Source organism: Panthera uncia, chromosome D2, assembly GCF_023721935.1.
Source record: "Panthera uncia isolate 11264 chromosome D2, Puncia_PCG_1.0, whole genome shotgun sequence".
Lineage (NCBI taxonomy): Eukaryota > Metazoa > Chordata > Mammalia > Carnivora > Felidae > Panthera > Panthera uncia.
In genome coordinates, this window is record NC_064818.1 from 7833719 (window position 1) to 7856343 (window position 22625).

The window sequence follows — 22625 nt, forward strand, 5'->3', positions numbered from 1 at the left end:
AGAGAGACAGAGCATGAATGGGGGAGGGTCAGAGAGAGGGAGACACAGAATCTGAAACGGGCTCCAGGCTCTGAGCTGTCAGCACAGAGCCCGACGCGGGGCTCGAACTCACGGACCGCGAGATCATGACCTGAGCAGAAGTCGGCCGCTTAACCAACTGAGCCACCCAGGCGCCCCAATAAAAACCCATTTAAAGGATGAAAGGAGGATAGAAACCCTTGAAGATAGATCTCTTGGGATAAATAGTTCCAAGTTGGAGGTCACGTTGGAACAGCTGGACCCCCATGTCCCTTTCTAATGCTTCTGATGCTTCCCATATTTAAGAGTTGCTCATGGGTCAAAATTCTGGAAAGGGGAAGAACTGAACTTATATCACATTTGTTCAAAGTGTAGCTGTTTCAGCTGGATTTAGAGTGTCATTTACCTGCTTCCAAAATGACAGTTGTAGGCTCCTAAAAGTCACCCGAGAATTTGGTAGCCAAATTGAACTGTATTTTCTCTGCCTTGTTCACACCTACGGAGGACACAGTGAATAAAGGCTGAAAACAAAACTACCCAAAACATAGGATTCATTCTGAACAGACATCAATTCTTTTATTAATAAATCTGTGTGATATTCACAAGGTAATTAATCCAGTGTGGGAGTTGATCTTACCCGAATATATTGGAGCAAATGGGAGTAGATTTCCCAACTTATAATGAAATCACAGAACAATTTTGAATCTCAAATCCAGGAGAGGATGTTTTAAAGAGACCAGTTACCAATTACCAGCGACTGATGTCATTTCTTTGGATGGTGGTGAGGCTTTGTCCCTGAATGGGCAAGAGGACACTGAAATATGGCACTTCTTCTTTTTTTTTTTCCCCATGCATCAGGAACACTCACCAATAAATTAAAACGCCTGAATGTCAGTTCTGGTGTTACCACAACCCACCTAGGTAACGTTGGCCAATCATCTAATGCTTTCGCATTTCTAAAAACAAAAGATTTGTCTTTTTTTCTAGCTATGTGACATCGAGAAGTCCCAAGAGGGCAGCGATGGGAGAGCCAGAGTCTGGCTCTGCAGAACTGGAGAGTGAGTGTAGAGGGTCCTGGAGACACGGGGATCCTCAGAGCTAGACGGCTGTCCCTGCTGTCCGGAACTAGGTCAAAGGGCCCCTCCTTAGCGAGCATCTGATCGGCCTGGTGGGAATGTTGAGGTGGGTCTGAATAAGAGCCTCCAGCTTCCCCCACAGCACCTGTGCAGCCGGCCCAGCTTGGGTGAGGCCCAGACTGTGGGTGGTACTTTCTCACAGACCCATCAGTCCTGTTCTGGCCTGGGCTCCTTGGCCAGCCACATTCCAGAAGGCTGTAAGTTAGTCTGCTTCTCTGCTCCACTCTAAGGAGCTAATGCAGGGGTACAGAAATATATGACTTTAAATAAGGTGTTTTTTCTGACACGTGAACACATTCTTTCTCAAAACGACAGCAAATCTATCCTCCCGGCCCGTTCAAATAATAGTAAGGTAAGGAGGGGTTCGCGTGACCACACAGTACAACAAACTGGGACATTTAGCTCATGCAAATAACTAGGCTGCAACTCATTCTACTTATTGCAGACGATTTAATTACCAAGTATCCATCTGATTCATCTCCTGGCAATTAGCCAGTGGTTACGACCCCACATGAAATTTTTTTCACGTGTCTATTTAATGGAGCCACATTAAAAAAGGGTCTAAACGTGGAAGATGCATTTTCTTCCAACCAATGATCTCACTCATCACTAAAAGGTGGCTATCGAAACTTGTAATGCGTTCTGCAGACTGGATTCCACCCTTGGAAGAGAGATTGAAAACTAGGGGAGAAAAGGGGGGGGGGCAGCTGGGTGGCGCAGTCACTTAAGCGTCCAACTTAGGCTGGGGTCATGATCTCGCGGTTCGTGGGTTCGAGCCCCATGTCAGGCTCTGTGCTGACAGCTCAGAGCCTGGAGCCTGCTTCAGATTCTGTCTCTGTCTCTCTCTGCCCCTGTCCCCACCCCTCTCTCTCTCAAAAATAAATAAACATTAAAAAAAAACCTAGGAATAAAAGAAAAATGATCTTCCCTATGGTTCTTATTTCCTGATGATGAAGAACAGGGGTTTTATGGGCTGTATCACGTGCACATAATTCCAGGTTGCATCAAAGAAAGTTCCCCACACCTAGAAGGTGAGGATTGGTGAGTTTGAGCCGTGTGAGCGGTAGGAGGAGCCTGGTGGCATTGGGACATCCTGGGCCACGTTTCCAGTCTACTTGGTGCTGTTTCCTTCCTATCAACCAAGCTTGTTGAATTTGTCTCAGAATTTGGGGGAAGCGTCCTAGATGGGACATTCAGGAAACAGTGTTTAAACCCATAGATCCTTCTGACATTAGAACCGGTTGCTCTATCGCCGGGAAAAAACACACATGCAGATGTTGGATCATGTCAAAACTCTTGTCAAGAGTGTGGATTGTCTCACACAGGACGGAGATGTGGCTTCTGATTGTGGTGGCATATGTGTTCCAAAGAAATGTGAATTCGGGAGGTTTGCCGACTAAAGCAGCGGACCCAGAAGCATTCATGAATATTGTAAGTTGGGATTTTCCACGCTTGGGGGGAAATGACGCGGCTCCCACGTTAACTTTTGCACTGTGTATTATCTGCATTATATATTATATTTATGTGTGGTCGTGGCTTTTGCTGGCAGAGCGTAGTCATGGATCAGCACACGGTACTGGGAAGAAAGCCAACACGGGTGTGAGTAAGCCTGCGTTCTCCTTGAACAAATTCAGTGAATTTGGGCGAGTGGCTTAATCCTTTTGCTTCGAGCACCACTTAACTCTTTCCTGGATTCTTCGGCTCATTCTAGGAGCAGAGAAACCACTGTGGTATCTTGAGCCACACCCAGACCCTTGATTGTTGCCATCTCGTGTGGATCAGAAGGGTCTCGCTTCTCACTCCTTACTGTCGGGACACCTGCTCCTAGTCACATCCTGTGCCCGTTCTGGTCTATTCTCCTTACCCTCTTTTGGATTGGTCACTCGGTTGGCTGGCAATAAGAGGAAATCTAGAGAGGGGTAGAACTCGTGAACGGCGTGACGACTTTTTAAGCATCCCAGAGAAGTTTTCAGCTCACTTTCGAGCTCTTAGTTGAGCTCAGCAGCGCCCCTCATCAAGTTGTGCGTATCCCGTCACAGATACTGTCATGAAAACGGCAGAGGGGCCGTGTCCTCCTCACTGCCCCCCTGCAGTACGTAGGATCATCTCCGTATTTCAAATCAAGAAACAGAATAAAGAGGCTATGAGGAGCATCCGTTGGGCCACACCACTGGCAGGTAGCATAGCTTCAACTTCAGTCCAGGCCTGCCCGAACACAAGCCTCATCACTCTAACCACTGCACAGTGAACCCTCCCAGGTGGGGAGAGGCTCCCTCCTGCCTCCTGGCCCGGCGAAGGTCCCACACACATTCCTCTGAGTAATTAGAGGGAATCTCTCTAGCCAAAGACAGAGCCGGTCTCCCTGGCCTCACCCACTGGGTGTGCCCAGCGCCGGGCACCCTTGGGACCTCAGGAGCCCTAATACTAAAATCCGTTGAACCCGACTCTGCCATTGAGAGTTCATGCATGGAGAGGCAAAGTAAAGTAGGAAATTCATATAACTACTGGTTTTGATTCAAAGAAATGAAATACAAGCTGTTCGGAGTCTGAACGGATTTGATTCTGTATACTGATTTACACGGATATAATCTCTCCTATGTTTTGGCAGACAGCTGGCTTCATGCGTGTGGTTTTCTAGCTGGTGTTAACTGAGCACCTATTAGGCCCTTGATATGTGCTAATCACTAGGTTACAGAGATCTAAGGATACCAAAAGACCCTAGTTCATGGAGCTATACTGTCCAGCAGGGAAAATAGACACTCAATTGCTAATGACAAGAGCAGTGAAATCAAAGAAGAAAACATAAAATAGGGGGACCCAATCCAGAGAATTCAGGAAGTTTTTTTCTGAAAAAAGGTCTCTTAACCTCACGTCTGCAAAATGAATAGTAGTTACTTGAGAGGGTGGGCGTGATGTTTAGTTACAGTAGTCGCTAATGTGCATTAAACACCTACTATGTGCCAGGTAATCTAGTGAGTGTTATATGTGCATTATCTCTTCACATTCCTTGCAAGAACCCCATGGAGTATAAACCATGGGCATACCTCATTTATAGGTTTATAAATTGAGGAACAAGGACAAGTTAACTAATTTTCCCAAGATCGTACAGCTGGTTTGTGTATCAGTGTTCAAACCAGGATTGAAAGCCAAGCAGTGGGACCTCAGGGACTTTCTCTCCACTACTAGGCTTTTCCTCAGGTACTACGCTGGGCATTTCAGTCCCGGCTTTCTCCTCTATCGGTCCTGTAAACACAGCAGCTGATAGAAATAATCCCCTCCTCTGGGTGATGACAGTGGGTAGGAATAGTGAAGATACGGAGGAGATTTCTGAAGCCTCGTATTTCACAAAGACCTTCTACATGTGATAACTGTGTAGAGTAGGGGTCCTTAAACAGGGGTCCATACACAGGCAACAAGAAATCAGGAACTCCTGAAAGTATACACAAAAACGTGTTTGTGTGTCCATGTGTGTATTCTTTTTTATAGTTCTCCTCGAATTCACCAAGGGATCCTTGACCTAAAAATGTTAAGAACTGCTGTTCTTGAGTCTGTGGTTTTTATTGTATTGTATTTATTGTATTTATTGTATTTATTGTATTGTATTTTAAAAAGCATGAGCAGGGGAGGGGCAGAGAGAGAGGGAGAGAGAATCTTAAGCAGTCTCGCACCCAGAGCAGAGCCCGACCGAGGTCTCAATCCCGTGACCCTGGGGTCATGACCTGAGCTGAAACCAAGAGTTAGATGCTCAACTGGATGAGCCACCTAGGTGTCCCGAGTCTGTGGTTTTTAGATCTGAAAAGAACCTTAGGAAATTCCGTGGTCTAAGGGTTCTCATAAGCTCTTCTGGGACAGATGCCCGCATTGACTGCATTAGAATTACCTGATCCCTAACCTGAAGTGGGCTCAGATATCTGTACATTTAAGTGCCCCAGATAATACTGATGTCCACTCAGGCTTTGGAATCAGTATTCTGGTCTAGTGGTTCTTAAACATTAGGGTGAATCAGAATTTCCGAAAGAGCTCGTTAAACCACAAATCCCTCCCAGTTCCCAATTCAATAGTTGTGGAGGGAAACGGATCACTTGTAACTCTAACAAGTGCCCAAGTGATACTGATGCTTTGGGTCCAGGGCCCACACTTTGAGAACCATTGTTCTGGTCCGTTCTCCACATTAAAGGCAAAGAAAGCTGGCGTTAGTGTTGGTGGCTAGTTTTTCTAAGGTAACATGCTTAACTAGGGAACAGAAGGGACGTCTTGTCCACATCTTCCAGGTCAAGGAATCTACTTACTACTTTTGAACTATTGAGAGTATAGCCATACAGAACTGAACTCAAAAGACACTGTGCTTTTTCCTTAGAGTGAAATCATCCAACATCAAGGCTATCCCTGGGAAGAATATGAAGTCGTGACAGAAGATGGGTATATCCTTTCTGTTAACAGAATTCCTCAAGGCCTAACGAAACTTAAGAAGACAGGTATGGTTCATCCCATGCCCCTCCAATATGGCAGCCTTCCCTATAGTAATGACTTCCTTGTGATTTGGGTGTGTAGAGGGGAGTCTGTGTTCTTGTTACAGACTGGAGCCCATTGTTCGGGTCAAAAGATAGCTTCACTACCCCCCATAATCTCCATCACAACCACCCCATTAATCCAAATATCTCCAATTATCCCAAAGAAGCATAGTGGTTGCTTAAAAAACAAAAACAAAAACAAAAACAAAAAAACCTTCCAGGAAGGTCCATTTCTTGACCCCTTCTAGCATATAACCCATCCCCAAACTCCTTTTATATAGACATTCTAGAATATTCACTGACAGTCTCTTGACCAGACCACACCAGGCCCTGCTCATAAAGAATGCAAATTTCAATATGGCATCTCACACCCACCCCTGCACACTCTATTCCCCATCCGAACAGCACTTTAAGTATTTGAGATGTTGCCCAACTTCTCACCAAAATTTTTTAAAAATCAGGCAACACGTGTACATTTAAAATTTGTTAGACCTCTCTACAATTCTTATAATCCCATTCTTTGTATATGGGATTTTCAGCTCATGCTGGTTTTTAAAAAATTCGCGTTCCTTACCAATGAAAGTGTGCCCACCCTCTATCTCCATGTGGCTCTGTTCCTTTGAATACTCTAGCTCTACGTGTGTAACAGCAACTACACTATTTGTGATGAGTACAGATAATATAATTTCATGTTGTGTTCTTTCTAAACGCCAGGTACAAGGCTACGGGTTTTATTTGCATTTGTCTCATTTAACTTTCACAATACTCCGAAGAAACTGCCACTCACAGAGGTTAAGTAACTTGTCCAGAAAGCCTGTGCTAGCACTTGCTAGAATGTTGCAAAACCCACACGCAAATCAAGATCTGTCTGCCGCTCTAGCCCACGTTCTTAACTAGAACCAGGGAAGGCTGGGTGAATGCTATGGTCTTCAGTGTGAACAGACTTTAGGGTTCTGTTTTATTGCAACTTACACTTGTGCAGCTTTTTGAAAACCAACTTGTTTTATGCCAGCTGCACAACCCTGCCTGATATATCTTCAGCATGCCCCAATCTCGGTGACTTTGAACTTAACCGTGCTCCCTCTGGACCGCTAATTCATCAGATAGCTACACGGTCTGCCCGGGCCTTCATTCAGGTCCTCTCAATCACCTTCTTTCCCTAACCACCCTTTTCAAAATAGCAGCCCTTTGTCACCTAGCACACTCTCGCCGTTTTATCGTGCTTCCTTTTCCCTATGGCACCTGTCACCTGGTGGGATAGATATTTACTTATTCACCATCTGTCTCCCCCAACCAGAATGTAAACTCATCGGGAACTGGGACTTTATTCTCTTGAAGGCTACACAGCCAGTGCCTAAAAGAGTGCCACACACGTTCTAGATGCCAATAAACATACGTGGACGGAGTGAATGAATTTTAATGAATTTTATACAAATAAACAAGTAGCTGGGAGTTGCAGAAAGAACTTCTCACCAAGCCCTGCTAGTCCTAGGACGTAAACCAGGCACAGCTCTTCTGAGCGATCGAGTGACTGTGGCAGTTCCTAAGCTCACGAATCACCTGCAGCCCCCATTCATGAATGGAATTTGTTTCCTCGCATCCTGTTTACTTAGACTGTTCACTCGTCACACGCGAGTTTGGAGTTCAGTGTATCCACCTGCCTTTTGGGTCGTTGATGCAGAATACTCCCCTCTCGTGGCCAGTGTTGTTTCTGCAGCTTCTATTGGCCTCTTCGAGGAGAAAATCCCCTAGGAGGCTAGGCGGTATCCTGATCGCCTTCACTAAAAATGTTCTTTTATCTCATCACAGCACATTTCTCAAAACGTAGGAAATTAAATGATTGATGTTATTACCTACTGCATATCCCATATTACAATTATGTCAGTTATACCAAAGTCCTTTATGTTTGCTTTTATCCCTGGTCAGTAATCTAATCCAGGGTCATATGCCACAGTTAGTTGTCATGTTTTGTGGGGTTTTTTTTTGGGGGGGGGGGTTCTCCTTTATAAACTGAACCAATTTCTGAGGTTTTGTCTCTTTGCCTTTGACATTTTTTTAAAAGCGTTTTGGACAGTTATTACAGAACGCTCTCCAATTTGTTTTGTCTGGTGTTTCTTCATGATGTGATGCAGGTTATACATTTTGGCGGGAATGCCACAGAAGCAGAGGTGTGCCCTCAATGTGTCATATTTTGGAGCACATGATAACGGCTTGTCCCGATACTGGTGATATTCGCTTTATTAAAAAATATTCTTCTTTTCTCCCCAGCTTTATGGATGCATAATTGACAAAATTGTATATGTTTAAAGTGCACAGTGTGATGGTTTGCTCTGATACATTATGCACTGATCGCCACAAACAGGTTAATTAGCAAGCACATCCATCACCTCCAAGAGTTACCATTTTATTTTACTTATGTTTTTTTTTTTGTAGTGAGAATGCTTAAGATCTATTCTGTTAGCAAATGCGATATTATTAGCTTGATATTACCTATTATTGATAATATTATTGATATAACCTATTACCTATTGATAATATTATTGACATTATCTATTATTACCTTCATATTAATATTACAATTAATATTATAGCCACCCTGCTATACATTAGCTACCCAGGAATTATTCATTATATAGCTGAAGACTTGTACCCTTTAATCAATATTAGCCCATTTCCCCCACCCCTCAGTCCCTGGTAACCACTGTTGTATTCTTTGTTTCTAAGAGTTCAACTCTTTTTTTTTCTTTAGATGCCACATATATGTGAGATTATACAGTATGTCTTTCCCTGCCTGACTTATTTTGCTTAGCCTAATGTCTTCCAGTTTCATCCATGTTTGTCACAAATGGCTAAATTATACACACACACACACACACACACACACACACACAGACACCACATCTTTATGCATTCCTCAGTCAACAGATACTTAGGTTGTTTCCAATCTTTTAATGCTGCAATGGACATGAAAATGTAGATATCTCTTTGAGATTGCACTGGTTTTATTTCCTTTGAACATATGTCCAGAAGTGTAGTTGCTGGTTTATCTGGTAGTTCTATTTTTAATCTGTTGAGGAACCTCCATATTGTTTTCCCTAATGGCGGTAGCAATTTATGTTACCACGCAAGTGTACAAGGGTTCCCTTTTCTCCCATATTCTCAACGTCCTGGTTACTCCTTCTTTTCTATAACAGCCATTCGAACAGTTGTGAGGTGATAGCTCATTGTGTTTTGATTTGCATTTCCCTGACGATGAGTGATGTTGAGCACCTTTTCATGTGCTTGTTGAACATTCGTATGTCACCTTTGGCAAAATGCCCTTTCAGATCATTTGCCCATTTTTCAATCAGATTGGCTTTTTTTGCTATTGAGCAGTACGAGTTCTTTTTATTCGGGAATAGTAACTGCTTATCAGATACATGGTTTGCAAATATTAGCTCCCATTCTGTGAGTTGTCTTTTCATTATGAGAGCGTTTCCTTTGCTCTGCAGGGGATCTTTAGTTTGACTCAGTCGCACTTGTTCATTTTTGGTTTTGTTGCTTGCGATTTTGGTGTCTTATCCAAAAACATCAGCGCCAAGACTAATGTCAAGGAGATTTTTCCCTATGTTTAGTTCCAGGCATTTTATGGTTTCAGGCTTCACATTTAAGTCTTAATACATTTTGAGTTAATGTTTGTGAATGGCGTACATGACTGGTCCTGTTCCCTTTAGCGATATTAACTTTATAACAATTTTGTTAAGGTAGAGTCTGTCAGGTTTTCTACTCTAAATCCAACATTTTCCCCTTTGTAACTAACAAATAATTTTTGAGGAGATGCTTTCAGATCATGTAAATATACTATATCTCTCTGAACTTTTACCCACTGATTTTAGCATCCACTGATGATTTTATAAGGCCATCAATCTCTCCATATTTATTGATATTTCACTGTAAGTAAGAGCTTTTCTTTCCCTCTCTAATTATTTGTTTATTCTTTTATTGATGGGTATCAATATAGTCTTATGCATTCTTAATGTATTCACTGGGATATAACTTATTGCTATCATTATTTATTTTGAGTCTCAAATGTTCCCATATTTGAGAAGTGGAAACTTCTTCAAGCTGGCTAATGAATCCTTTTGACATGAAGGGCCCATAATCATTAAACCATTACATATATGGTATATGTGAAACATACATCTATATATAATTTTATAATAATACATTATATATACATTTAAAAGTATATGATAGATAATTATATTTGTCATTACATAATTATGTTAATCATGATACTATACTGCCTCCAGGACACTTCCAATGTCCTCTGTGGTGCCCAGACACATCTAGTGATAGTAAAAACTACACAAAGACCACAATGGACGCTGAACTTTATTGATCTCTTCTCTATGCCCTGCATGGCCCCATCTGCCCCTTGTGCACTATTTTACTTAATCATAACAAAAATCCTGCTCTTCTGATGAGGAAATCAAGAAGCAGAAAGGCTGAGTGACCAACCAACACAATCCATCTAGCAAGCAGCTAAATCAAAATTTGAACACAGGTCCTTTGACCTTGAAAGCCCTTACACCCTAGAGGGTAACAAGAAAGGTGGAGAACATTTCACGTGGCTGAAATTCTCTCCCGTGTAGGTTCCAAGCCTGTGGTGTTCCTGCAGCATGGCCTGCTTGGAGACGCCAGCAACTGGATTTCCAACCTTCCCAACAACAGCCTGGGCTTCATTCTGGCCGATGCTGGTTTTGACGTGTGGCTGGGGAACAGCCGGGGAAACACCTGGTCTCGGAAACACAAGACCCTCTCCATTGACCAAGATGAGTTCTGGGCTTTCAGGTATACGACAGTGTTGAGAGTGGAGGCGGACACGGATGTCTTTGGGAGAACTGGATAAAGAATATGGCTTCTAGCATTTGGATAATTTACCTTGGTTGGCTCATCAATATCCTACCGTGATGTCCCTCAATTGTTTTAATTTCACTAGGGGTTCTTTGGGGGGAGGAGTGGGGAAGATCGGGTTTCCCAAGTAGAAGGTGGGTCTGGCTAAAAGGACGAAAATGGTGGTTGGTGTCAGGTGGTTGAGACTGGGGGGAGAGAAGATGTAGGTCCATTTCCTTGTAGATGCACATCCTGGGGCTAACTCCCCCCTGAGTAATGACAAGGACTGATACCCAGAAAGTGATGAGATCAGGCAACATTAAAGACATAAGGGAAACTCGGGGTGCCTGGGTGGCTCAGTCCGTTAAGTATCCAACTCTTTGTTTCAGTTCAGGTCATGATCTCACAGTTCGTGAGTTCGAGCCCTGCACTGGGTTCTGTGCTGACAGCACGGAGCCTGCTTGGGATTCTTCCTCTCCTTCTCTCTATGCTTCTCCCCACTCATGCTTTCTCGCTCTCTCTCTCTCTCTCTCAAAGGAAAAAAAGAAAGATATGAGGGAAATCATGAAGTCTTAGGGACCATCAATTTAACTAATACATATCTCACACTCTTACGAAAGGTTTTTAATGTTTTTATTTAAAGTACCTATTGGCATTCAACCTGCTCTTTATCCATGTGATCAGAGAAGGGGCCCGCAGCATTTTCAATCCTTTCCGTACAAATGAATCTGCACGGCCCTGTGCTATTCTACTAACTGTGTAACAGGACACCTCCACTGGGAGGTAAGTCATGTGCTCAGTAAACATCCACGGAAGATGATTACCGCTCTGCGATCACATCTGGAGAAAACAGCAGTGTGCAAATAGCTGGTGGCCCCAGAGGCCCCCATGTGTCCCGGGTGTGAAACAAGTCCACTCTGAGGGTTGTGAGGGGCACAGTAACAGGCCGGTGGGGATGACGCCTCGGGGGCTTGTTTGTAAACCCCGGGGCTGCTTTTGTCGTTTCTGATTATAATTTTTCATGTAACTTTGTCTTTTCCCCCCTTATAGTTATGATGAGATGGCTAGGTTTGACCTTCCTGCAGTCATAAACTTTATTTTGCAGAAAACCGGCCAGGAAAAGATCTATTATGTCGGCTATTCACAGGGCACTACCATGGGTAGGTTCGAAGGAAAGCAGGTTTGTACAGTCAGAAATGCGGGCATACGGTGCACGTGGCTATGCCTGGGATCTGTCATCCGACATGTGTCTCAAAACTGACCCCATCCTCTTCCCACTCCGAGGGCTGTGGGAAACCAGGGATTGAGCTGAGAGAAGCTTGTGGTGTGGTAGAAGGAGCGAGGGCTTTCGAGGCGGACAGATGTGGAATTAGATCACATCTGGAGCCTCGTAGCTGAATGTCCTTGAGCCGATATTCCAGCCCCTCGGGTCTCGGTTTCCTCATCTGTAAGATGGTGATAATCACTCCTTCTTAGCAGAGTTAGAGGTAGTTTGGACCATTCAATGGTAATGGATACAAGGTCTGGGAAGGCAGGGATTTCGTCTCAGAGCCGTTTCTGGCCCAGAGCGTACCTGCAATTCAATATACAGCAAGCATTGTCGTCCCGCTACAGACAGCAGTGATGGGGGATTTTATCCAGGTCTTTTTCCTTTCCTTCGAAGGACAACGCCTGGAATTTTGTGCTGTTGTCCTTTTGCATTCGCTGCACTTGTGAGAGACCGTAACGCACGGCCCCTGCGGGATACAGGTCATCTACTGGGGAGACGGGAGTGCAGTCTGCGGCCTCCCGCCTCGTCTCAGACCGAAACCAGTAGGAAAAGTGTGTTTGGCTTAGATCAGGACAAGGGGAGAGCAGGAGGGGCCCAGCGCAGGCCGTGAGGGGAAGGCTGTCCCGGGAGGGCTGAGAGAGCTCTGCCTTCACCCCGAGCCAAACCCAAAGGTGACGGCCAGGGTATGGGGTTCTGAGAAGGCAGGTAAGCACACCTCCTGGAATTCGGGGCAGGTGTTCAGTGGGCTTCTTTTTATTTGGTGCTCTCTGGCCAATGAAGAGTCTGACTTCCACATTTTCTCCTCTGGATTTTTCAACAACCTTAACCGGTTGCGGTGACGCTCCCGTCTCCCCACACACTTCTCAGAAGGAAAGTTGGGGTGTTAGTGCCTGCCCTTGCTCTAATGTCCAGAGGCCCTTGAGATTTTCTCTTCTCTACACTCAAATTGTCCAGCGTGACATTAAGACCAAGGTGCTACTGATGAGGCCAAATGCTATTTCGAGAAGAAAAAGGGGGCCAAAAAAGCACAGGACTCTTCTAGTGGTCAACAATGGAGCTGTTCCTACGGAAAACTTGTACTTGATTTGCAGAAAGAGAAGTAGCACTGGGGGGAGTTAGCGGGAGTTCTCAAACTTGACATTCGAGGGAGTTCAGAGAGGGTCACAGTGAAGCTGGACTACAGTTTAATGGCATTCCGGCTCCGTCCTGCGATAGGACCTACAGCTGGGAGGGCAAAAGCTACGAGTGAGTTACTCTTGAACCTGCCTTGGCCTGTGGCTGGCAAACCTAATCACAGGGAGGGAGAAGTTGAGAAGGAAGTGCTCTTCGTGAATAGTCACCTTCTGGGAACGGGAGGAAGTCACGTGATACTGGTTTCCGTCTGCCCTGCCCCCTACCGCTCAAGCTGCAAATATCTGAGTGCACAGAGTATTTCAAACTCAATGACCTTGGCCTGGCTTTAAAAGCCCCCTTTTTCTCCCCAAGGCTCCACAGAGATCTCCCCTACACGGTGGTAATTTGGACTGTTTCATAGATACCGAAACCGAGGCACGGACTGGGTAGCCAGGGTCCCAGACCTAGTCTACGACAAAAATAAGAGTTGAAACCCAGTTCACGAGACAACTTAGATTACATTACAGTTTGGGCTCCAGAAAAGGTAGGAGTCAAGGAGGCCAGCGTAAACCCTGCTCTCCCAAACACCCATTATATTACGGAACATGCTCGTTACCAATAAACAAGGTGATTTCTCTAACGCTCAACCTCTTTCACCATAAAGCAGAGATTTGCCTCAATACCTCCCTCGCAAGAGTCAGAATTAAATGAAGGAAGAGCTACAAAAGTCCCCTGAAAACTGTCTAGCACACAGTTACTTCCCTCTACATATATATGTTCTCAGAGTCCGTACTATTGGACTCAATAGGTCCATTCGGTAATGTAATGAGAACCTACTAGCTGGAAAGTGTTTGCAAGATGTCTTAGGGGACACAGAGGTGTTTTGGTGGCTGGTGTTTTCCCCTTTTAAGGAGCTTGTATTTCCCTGGGACGGTTAAGACACCATCGCACGGAGTTCCTGAAATAACTTGACCAGAGTGAAATCAGTATTTTATGGGTTTTAGGAGATTCGATATCCACACTGACGTATCTCTTCTTTTGTAGGCTTTATTGCTTTTTCCACCATGCCAGAACTGGCTCAGAAAATCAAAATGTATTTTGCTTTAGCACCCATAGCCACTGTCAAACACGCCAAAAGTCCTGGCACCAAATTTTTGCTGCTGCCGGATATGATGATCAAGGTATGTGAGTCCTCAGAGAACTTCCTGTCTGTGTAGAAGAGTCTCCAACCCGATTTGCCACAACACGCAGAATATAAAATCGACATAATGATCTTTCGACTTTATGACGGTGCGAAAGCATTCACTAGAAACCATACTTTGAATTCTGAATGTTGATCTCTTCCTGGGCTAGTGACATTTGGTACGATCCTTTCTCGGCAGCCACAGCTTCTGGGCAACCACAGGGTCACGAGGGTCAACGAATGATACACTTACCACCCTTCTGTCCCCACACAGCCACTATTTGTCACTTTCGGCGCAGTACCCAATAAATTACACTTTATTGTAAAATGGGTGTTGGGGCGCCTGGGTGGCTCAGTCAGTTAAGCGTCCGACTCTTGATTTCCACTCAGGTCTTGATCTCACGGTTCATGGGTTTGAGCCACACATAGGGCTCCATGTGGACAGTGTGGAGCCTGCTTGGGATTCTCTCTCTCTCTCTCTCTCTCTCTCTCTCTCTCTCTCTCTCCCTCTCTCAAAATAAATACATAAATATTTTTAAATCTCCTTTAAAATAAATAGATAAATAAAATAGACTTTGTGTTAGGTGACTTTGCCCACCGTAGGCTAATGTAGGCGTTCTGATCATGTTTAAGGTCTGCTAGGCTGAGCTATGATGTCAGTAGGTTAAGTGTATTAAGTGCATTGTTGACTTTGGATATTTTCAGCTTATGATGGGGTATTATTGGGGACATAACTCCATCATAAGTTGAGGAAGATCTGTATGCTTTTAAATTAGACTCACTTCTTTTGAACTCTAATGTAATAACTACTACCCCATTTCATATTTTTACAGGGGCTGTTTGGCAAAAAAGAATTTCTGTACCAGACCAGATTCTTCAGACAGTTTGTTATTTACCTGTGTGGTCAGATGATTATTGATCAGATTTGTAGCAACGTCATGTTACTTCTGGGAGGATTTAACGCCAACAATATGAACATGGTAAGTGGGAGCCTAATAAATCCTGTTTCCACTAGGAGTGATCGGTCTCAGTCCCTGAAAGTGAGCTACTACAGGGCAGGCTTAGAGAAATGACATACACCAACTAATTCAGTTTTCTTCAAATCATACTAACACACAGTAAATACTTCACCACGGGCTGAGTCAAGGTTGACGTAAGGGCATTGCTAGATATTAACTTCATAGATTATGGATGGAACAGGTGTGAGAGCAGCTCTACTGATGTGAGTTAACTGCCAGACATCACACACCTCTTCTTTCTCCATAGGTCCTTCCAGTTTGTAGTTTAAGGGGACGTCTCGGAATCTCAGTTCAGCTTAGGCATAGCCACCGTTGGTGGGGTCGCTGGCGGGCTTCCTCAGAAAGCACCATCTGAGTTGGAAATTAGTGTGCAGAATGATTTGGAGTGAGACCCTTGGGATGGCACCCAGGGCAAGGAAGGAAGCAGGATTCAGTAGACTGAAAGCGTCAAGTCGCTATGGGGTCTCCGTGGGAACCTCGGTTGATGTGAATATCAGATGACCCTTCCAAGCTGTCCCAAGTCGGAGTGAAGGGGTTGGTCTTTATAATCCCACTTCAACCCGTCACTTACTACAGATGTCACTGGGGGAGACGTTGGCAGGACAGCTCTCTGCAACTGGGACGACCCCCCCATCAACTCCAAGGAAGTCCAACAGTCTGCCAGCCACGCTCCCAGCAGCCGGGGGCATACGTCTTTCACTCCTAAAGATTTTTTTCCCTTTTTTATTGATAATATGATTAATAGCTACCATTTATTATATGCCAGGCTAAGTGATTCCCTATAGCAACCCTATGAGACAGGTATTATCAATACGTCCATTTATAGACTAGTATCCTGAGACTTAATGCATTAAATACCTAAAGAATTAATTAATTAAATAAATAATGCATTAAAGAACTCCCAAATTGAATGACAGAGGTGGGATTTGAATACAGACCCAGTTCTAGAGCCCTCATGCTTAATTATCTTAGTCAAGCTTTTAGAAGAAGTCAGATGTCTAAAGAGAAGCTGTTCTCAGATGAGAAAATACAGGTGCCTGAGAATACATTTAGTGGCATTTTTAAAATTTAGGTGCATGTGTATATGTCTGTTTCGTAGATAATTGCTGCTAAACTAACGATAGTCCCATGTCTTACTCTGACCCCCTGGAGATGTGGTCTTGTCAAGGTGCACATCTCGTGAGTTTTCCCACGCCCCACAAACCACTCGTGCTTTGTTACAGAGCCGAGCAAACGTGTATGTGGCGCATACGCCCGCCGGGACGTCTGTGCAAAATATCCTACACTGGAGCCAGGTAGGAGCGTCGCCTTGGCTGAGGGTCTTTGTGCGTTTTGTCTGAAGTAGTCGAAGGATGTCCTTTTGACTGCGCAAGTGTTATTTCACATGTATTCCAACAGGAAACATGATCCTGTCAATGCTGTTTCCGCTGTGGATTTAATCTAGAGCAGTGAATCTTTTCAGGAGATGGGAGGGAAGATGGGAGGGAGATGGCTCAAGGAATCTTGGGTGGACCTTAAGAATGTGACTTCAGGGACGCCAGCGTGGTTCAGTCGGTTAAGCATCCGACTTCAGTGCAGGTCGTGAGCTGTGAGTTCGAGCCTGCTTCAGATTCTGTCTCCCTCTCTCTGCCCCTCCCCTGCTCAAGCTCTCTCTCCCTCTCTCTCTCAAAAATAAATCAACACTAAAAAAAAAATTAAAAAAAAAAAAAAAAAGGGGGCGCCTGTGTGGCTTGGTCGGTTAAGCGTCCGACTTCGGCTCAGGTCATGATCTCACGGTCTGTGAGTTCGAGCCCCGCGTCGGGCTCTGTGCTGACAGCTCAGAGCCTGGAGCCTGTTTCAGATTCTGTGTCTCCCTCTCTCTCTGACCCTCCCCCGTTCATGCTCTGTCTCTCTCTGTCTCAAAAATAAATAAACGTTAAAAAAAAATTAAAAAAAAAAATAAATCAACACTAAAAAAACTTTTTTTGAAGAATGTGACTTCAGATGGTCCAAGAGAGACCTTTCTCTGTCCCTGGACACGTCACAGATGAGGCTGGAGATCACGTTTCCATTCTCTTTCTCGGCTTCTCCAGCAGCACAGTCAAGTGGTGATAAAAATGTGAAGGCAGGACCTAAATACCCCAAGAAGTTTCACAGGAGTCCTTTGTGCTGCTGACTTCACCGACAGTCACAGACGGGAGGGTCCCGATCACCAGTCACATGTACTGTCTCATGTACATGAGACACAGGTACTGCCACAGGTGGATCTCGGATCGCTCAGAACGGATTCTCGGACCGTGTGGATGCTGATTAGCCTTTCACACGTGGAAAAGCACCACACCTAATATTGCTCGTTAGAGACGTACTGCAGAGTCTATGTAGACTGGCTGTCGGAGGAAGGACGGAGATAAAGACAGAAAGCTAGAGCGTGGTTAACCTTAGATTCTCATCTACCGCAACTACCACTTCGTGGAACACGTAAATAAATAAAACTACGACTTTGTTGAACAAAAAATCCCAGAGGGATCCTACTGTAAGCAGAAAGTTTTAAGAATATGATGAGGACCTTTAAAAGCCATAAATATGGGTCCTGTTTCTCCAAGGATTTAGAGCCTAGTCAGATTGTTCTTCTAAGGTCATTGCTGTGTGTGTGTGTGTGTGTGTGTGTGTGTACACGGGGCGGGGGGCGGTAGCGGGGCGGGAGAGAGACTTTATAATCAAAAGCAAAGAAGAATTCTGACCTGGATTGTACCTCGGTCGCCTTCTCCGAGCACCACCCCACCGCGAGCGCTAGGGGGCGCTCTCCCGCCGCAGCCGGCTGGTCCTGCGGGACAGCCATCTGCACATGGGCTGTTCTGGGCATGCACTTCCTGCAGTTGTAGGACAACGTGGGAAGTGCTTTCCAGATACGTTTTTCTCCCCGAAAGGGCCTTACTCTTGCCTTTACGCTTTCCCGGAAAGCATCCTAGCCCCGAGTGGAAGAGCAGCCTCAGCCTTGATTCTCCAGTTCCCTCCTGACTACAGACAGTGGTAGCAGATGCGTCTGGTGCGTTTGAAGGCCATGTCCATTTGTCTCCTTTTAGGCAGTGAACTCTGGGGAACTCCGGGCGTTTGACTGGGGGAGCGAGACCAAAAATCTGGAGAAAGGCAATCAGGTAAGAAAATCAAATGCATCCTGTTTTGGCAATAAACAGGAGGGAAGTGATCATGGCAGGGTCTCTGTTTTGTTTTGTTCGTTTTGGTTTTGTTTTTGTTTTTTGTCAAGGCGGGAATAAAATATGAGAATTTGACCAGCAGCTAACAATTCGGGCTTGACTCCATTTGAAAAGAGAAGTTCAGGGGCACCTGGGTGGCTCGGTCAGTGAAGCATCAGACTCTTGATCTCAGCTCAAGTCTTGGTCTCAGGGCCATGAGTGAACTCAAGCCCAGCGTTGTGCACCACTGGGTGTGAAGTCTACTTTAAAAAAAAGAAACTAGAGAAGTTCACGGCTTAGCCAAGAGGCCTCCTGCTTTCATAATGGAGTAGCAGAACTTTCTCGATGAGGCTGCCTCCAGGAAGAAGGCACTTGGGCTTCTAAGGAGCAAGACAGGGTAGATTTAGTGAAGGGAAGAGTGTCGCCTGTGGTGGTCAGTAGAAGGATCCTTTTAGGATCAAAAAATAAAAATAAAAAACAAAACCATGAATGAAGATGGCAGGGGTCAGGCTGCTTCATGGCCCATGAAAGAGCACTCAATGCCCATGGGTCCTTCTCTTGCATGACCCTCTGTGTGGTCCTGGGCGAGCTGCTTTTGATTCTGCAGACCCCCATGTCTCTGTCTTTAAAAGTTGGTGGACTCGATAACCCTTAAGAGTCCCGCTGGTCACACTTTTAATGAATCTATCATTTGCAAGTGAAAAATAGGAAAGGTTATTGCATTACCTAAGAAAATGCACAGTCGATGCTACAGGATAAAATTAACAGTTGTGGAAAGCCCAAAGGGACTAGGATACTCTTCTGAGCATGAAATCCCCACTGAAGATTATTGGTTGGCTTCTGTGTGAATGCAAACAAATACTGACCATGCAAACAGAGAGCCAGAGGGAGCCCGATAGAGGCCAGCCTCTGAGGGTCTAGATGTAAAAAGCCGAGAAATGGGACAGACTGGGAGCGCCCTGACCAGCATATTATCCATCACAGCCATCAGCTACTTTTTATTAGGTCCTTCTTCACTGTTTCCTAAAACATGCCTTTGGAGAAAGCAGTCTAGCTTCAAGATAGTTTTATCAACATAAATGTTTTACATTCTAGAGAAAGCAGCGTGTGCAGTGTAGGCCCTAGAAATGGTCAGGGAAAGGAAAGGAAGACACGCGTGCCAAAAAGGTGTCGTAGAATCACAGCACCTTGGAGTTCGACCCGAATTCAGTTCAGTGTTCTCACACGTGAAAGAGAAAAATGCATTAATGGCACCATAGAATGCTCCAACCTTTTGTGTCGAAGTTAGGCTATAGAAGGTAGTTCCGATCACTCAATTCCTCTGTGTGTGTGTGAGCGCGGGGAGATCCCTCACCACCAACCAGCAGTTCTCCGGGCACCAGCTGGGGTCCTACAATTTAACTTCATTCGGGCACTACCTGGAGACGGCGTCAGATCAAGGGCTCGATTTGCTGAGAGTGCCCTCCAGCTAGATGCCAATCTCAAGCCCAGGTTGTTCCTGTGCTTCTGACCGACTAGCCATAAAGTGAAGATCTAACAACCCTCCCCTTGGGTTCTGTTAATTTGCCAGATTGGCTAGCAGAAACCAGACAGACGTTTAACTTACTAGATCATCCATTTATTACAAAAGACGGTGACCCAGGAATAGCCAGATGGAAAAGCTGTATAGGGCAAGGTTGTGGGCGAGGGGCAAAGAGCCTCCAGCTCTCTCCTAGCATGCCACTTTCCCCAAATCTCCACGTGTTCACCAGCTAGGAAGGTCCCCAACCATGTAGGATGTTTATAGAGGCTTCTTTACATAGGCAGGATTGATTCAATTATCGGCCACTGGCGATGGAACTCGTCTCCAGCCCCTCTCCCCTCCCTGGAGGTCTGGGGGCAGGACTGAAAGTTCCAGCCCTCACGTGCTTGTGTCCACTGGGGGGCCAGCCCCCATCTTTGGGTGAAGTCCAAAAGTCAGCTCATTAACTTCACAAAAGACACTTTGTTGGCTCTCATCACCTGGTAAACTCCAAGGGTTTTAGGAGCTCTGTGCCAGAAATGGGGATGGAAACCAAATATATATTTCTTATTCTAAATCACAGTCTCAGGCCAGAACTGTAAATTCTTAGAAAACCCCAGAGACTCAACCAGGACTGCCTGGGTTGACACCTTGGCTCCACAGTGGATTTCCTGAGAAGAAATGAGCCTCAACTTCACTGTGGAGAGTTCTAGGTGCTTGATCAACCTCAGGGCTCGAACAGCCAGTATGATCTGAAAGCACGTCTTGACAAAGGAAAAGTGTCAGTTAGGAATCCTAGATACTTTTCTTCGGGTGATAGAAGACCAGAGCCGGGCTCTAATTGTTACCTCGTTTGGTTCAGACTACCTGTGTTCCAGTGCCATTGACTTCCCCAGGTTTGGAGCTTGGGTCTGCCTCAAGGGCTTTCTGTTATTCCAGAAAGTCTCTGTGAAGATTCCAAGGACTTCTCAGTGAGGCTCCAATCTCTTGCCTTTCTCTATAGAATCATATATATATATATATATATATGTATATATAATATATATATATATTATATATATATATATATGTGTGTATATATACACATATATATGCATGTATGTACATGTACATGTATGTACGTACACATATGTGTATGTATGCATATATGTACATATATGTGTGTGTATATACATGCACATATATACATATTATTACGTGTATATTATATATGCACACACATACATTATGTGTATATTATATATACACATACATATACATACACACATACATATATTATACATATATAATATAAAATATACATATAATACATATAATAATATATAATATAATATATAATATATATTTAAAATATTGTATTATATTTAAATTTATATATAATTATATTGAAAATAATAATAATAATAAATATATATATATATATAAAATTTCCCTCTAGCCTTGTGAAATTTCTGAAATCATCCTTCAAAATTTCTCCCTTAACCTCCTAAGTTATTACAGGTGTCATCCCCATTCCCCAGATGAAGAAACTGAGGCCCAGCAAGGTTAACCAACTGTGCCTTCAAGCAGGGGTTGAACAGAAATTCTTGATGAATTTCTGCTTGGCTGCGGGTGCCCGAGCACCTTTCTTCACAACACATGGCATATTTTTTTTTTCAAAAGCTTATTTATTTATTTATTTTGGGAGAGAGAGGGAGAGCGTGCGGGAGGGGCAGAGAGACAGGGAGAAAGAGAATCCCAAGCAGGCCCCCGAGCCATCAGCCCAGAACCCAACTCTGGACTCAGTCTCAGGAACCATGAGATCATGACCTGAGTCGAAATCAAGAGTCAGACGCTCAACCGACCCAGCCCCCCAGGCGCCCCACACATGGCATATTTTTATCGTTTATTTTAAATATAAATTGTGAGCTTGAAAACCCAAACATTACCTACGTTCCTTTTTTCTAGCCAACTCCTGTAAGGTACAAAGTTAGAGACATGACGGTCCCCACGGCGATGTGGACGGGGGGTCAGGACTGGCTTTCAAACCCAGAGGATGTGAAGACACTGCTGGCCGAGGTGACCAATCTCATCTACCATAAGAACATTCCTGAATGGGCACACGTGGACTTCATCTGGGGCTTGGACGCTCCTCACCGTGTGTACAATGAAATCATACACCTGATGAAGCAGGAAGAAACCAGCTTTTCCCAGGGAGTGTGTGGCATCCGATTGTGAAACCGTGGACACTGACAAGTCTCAGAAAAGCCTCGGGGAAGAGGGAACCCTTAAATGGAGGATTTTAAGGATTTCCAGAATTGAAAACCCACCATATGAGTAGGAGGGGGGTGGAGAAGGGAGGACAGAGATATAGTACATATTCCTTGAGATTTCCTGTATTTGACACTAAAACTGACATTGAAATTTTTATCAGCTAATTAAAATATTGATTGGGTGAACATAGGTTTCATGTGTCATATTCTACCATCCTGAAGGGTCGATTTTACCTGACCGCTAGAGGTTATCTAGGATTCTCTATGTCATTCAGAGAGAGCCCCTTAAAATGTTAATTTTTTTCTATAAGCCATCTATTTGGACCAGTCAAGTAAAATGACTGATCGGGACAGAGACAGAGGTCTTGAATCTCTGGATTGTTGTAACTTTGACAAAATAAGCTGGACATTTTCACCTTATTGCTGTAGAGACATAATACTACTCCAGGAAGCTGAGCTGAAGAAAGACAGAAAAAGAAAGAAAGAAAGAAAGAAAGAAAGAAAGAAAGAAAAGAAAGAAAGAAAGAAAAGGGAGGGAATGAAGGAGAGAAGAAGGAAGGAAGGAAAGAAAGAA

General features: G+C 44.4%; 1 protein-coding gene across 1 annotated transcript; it reads left to right on the plus strand.

Annotated features, from left to right (window-relative positions):
- Positions 1-2346: 2346 nt before the first annotated feature.
- Positions 2347-22021, plus strand: LIPM (lipase family member M). Its single transcript, XM_049646087.1, has 9 exons — positions 2347-2585; positions 5512-5629; positions 10300-10498; positions 11591-11700; positions 13968-14104; positions 14940-15086; positions 16349-16420; positions 18188-18259; positions 21747-22021. Exons 1-9 carry the CDS (start codon positions 2439-2441, stop codon positions 22014-22016), a joined length of 1272 nt encoding a protein of 423 aa, XP_049502044.1. The 5' UTR covers positions 2347-2438; the 3' UTR covers positions 22017-22021.
- The last annotated feature ends 604 nt before the right edge of the window (positions 22022-22625 follow it).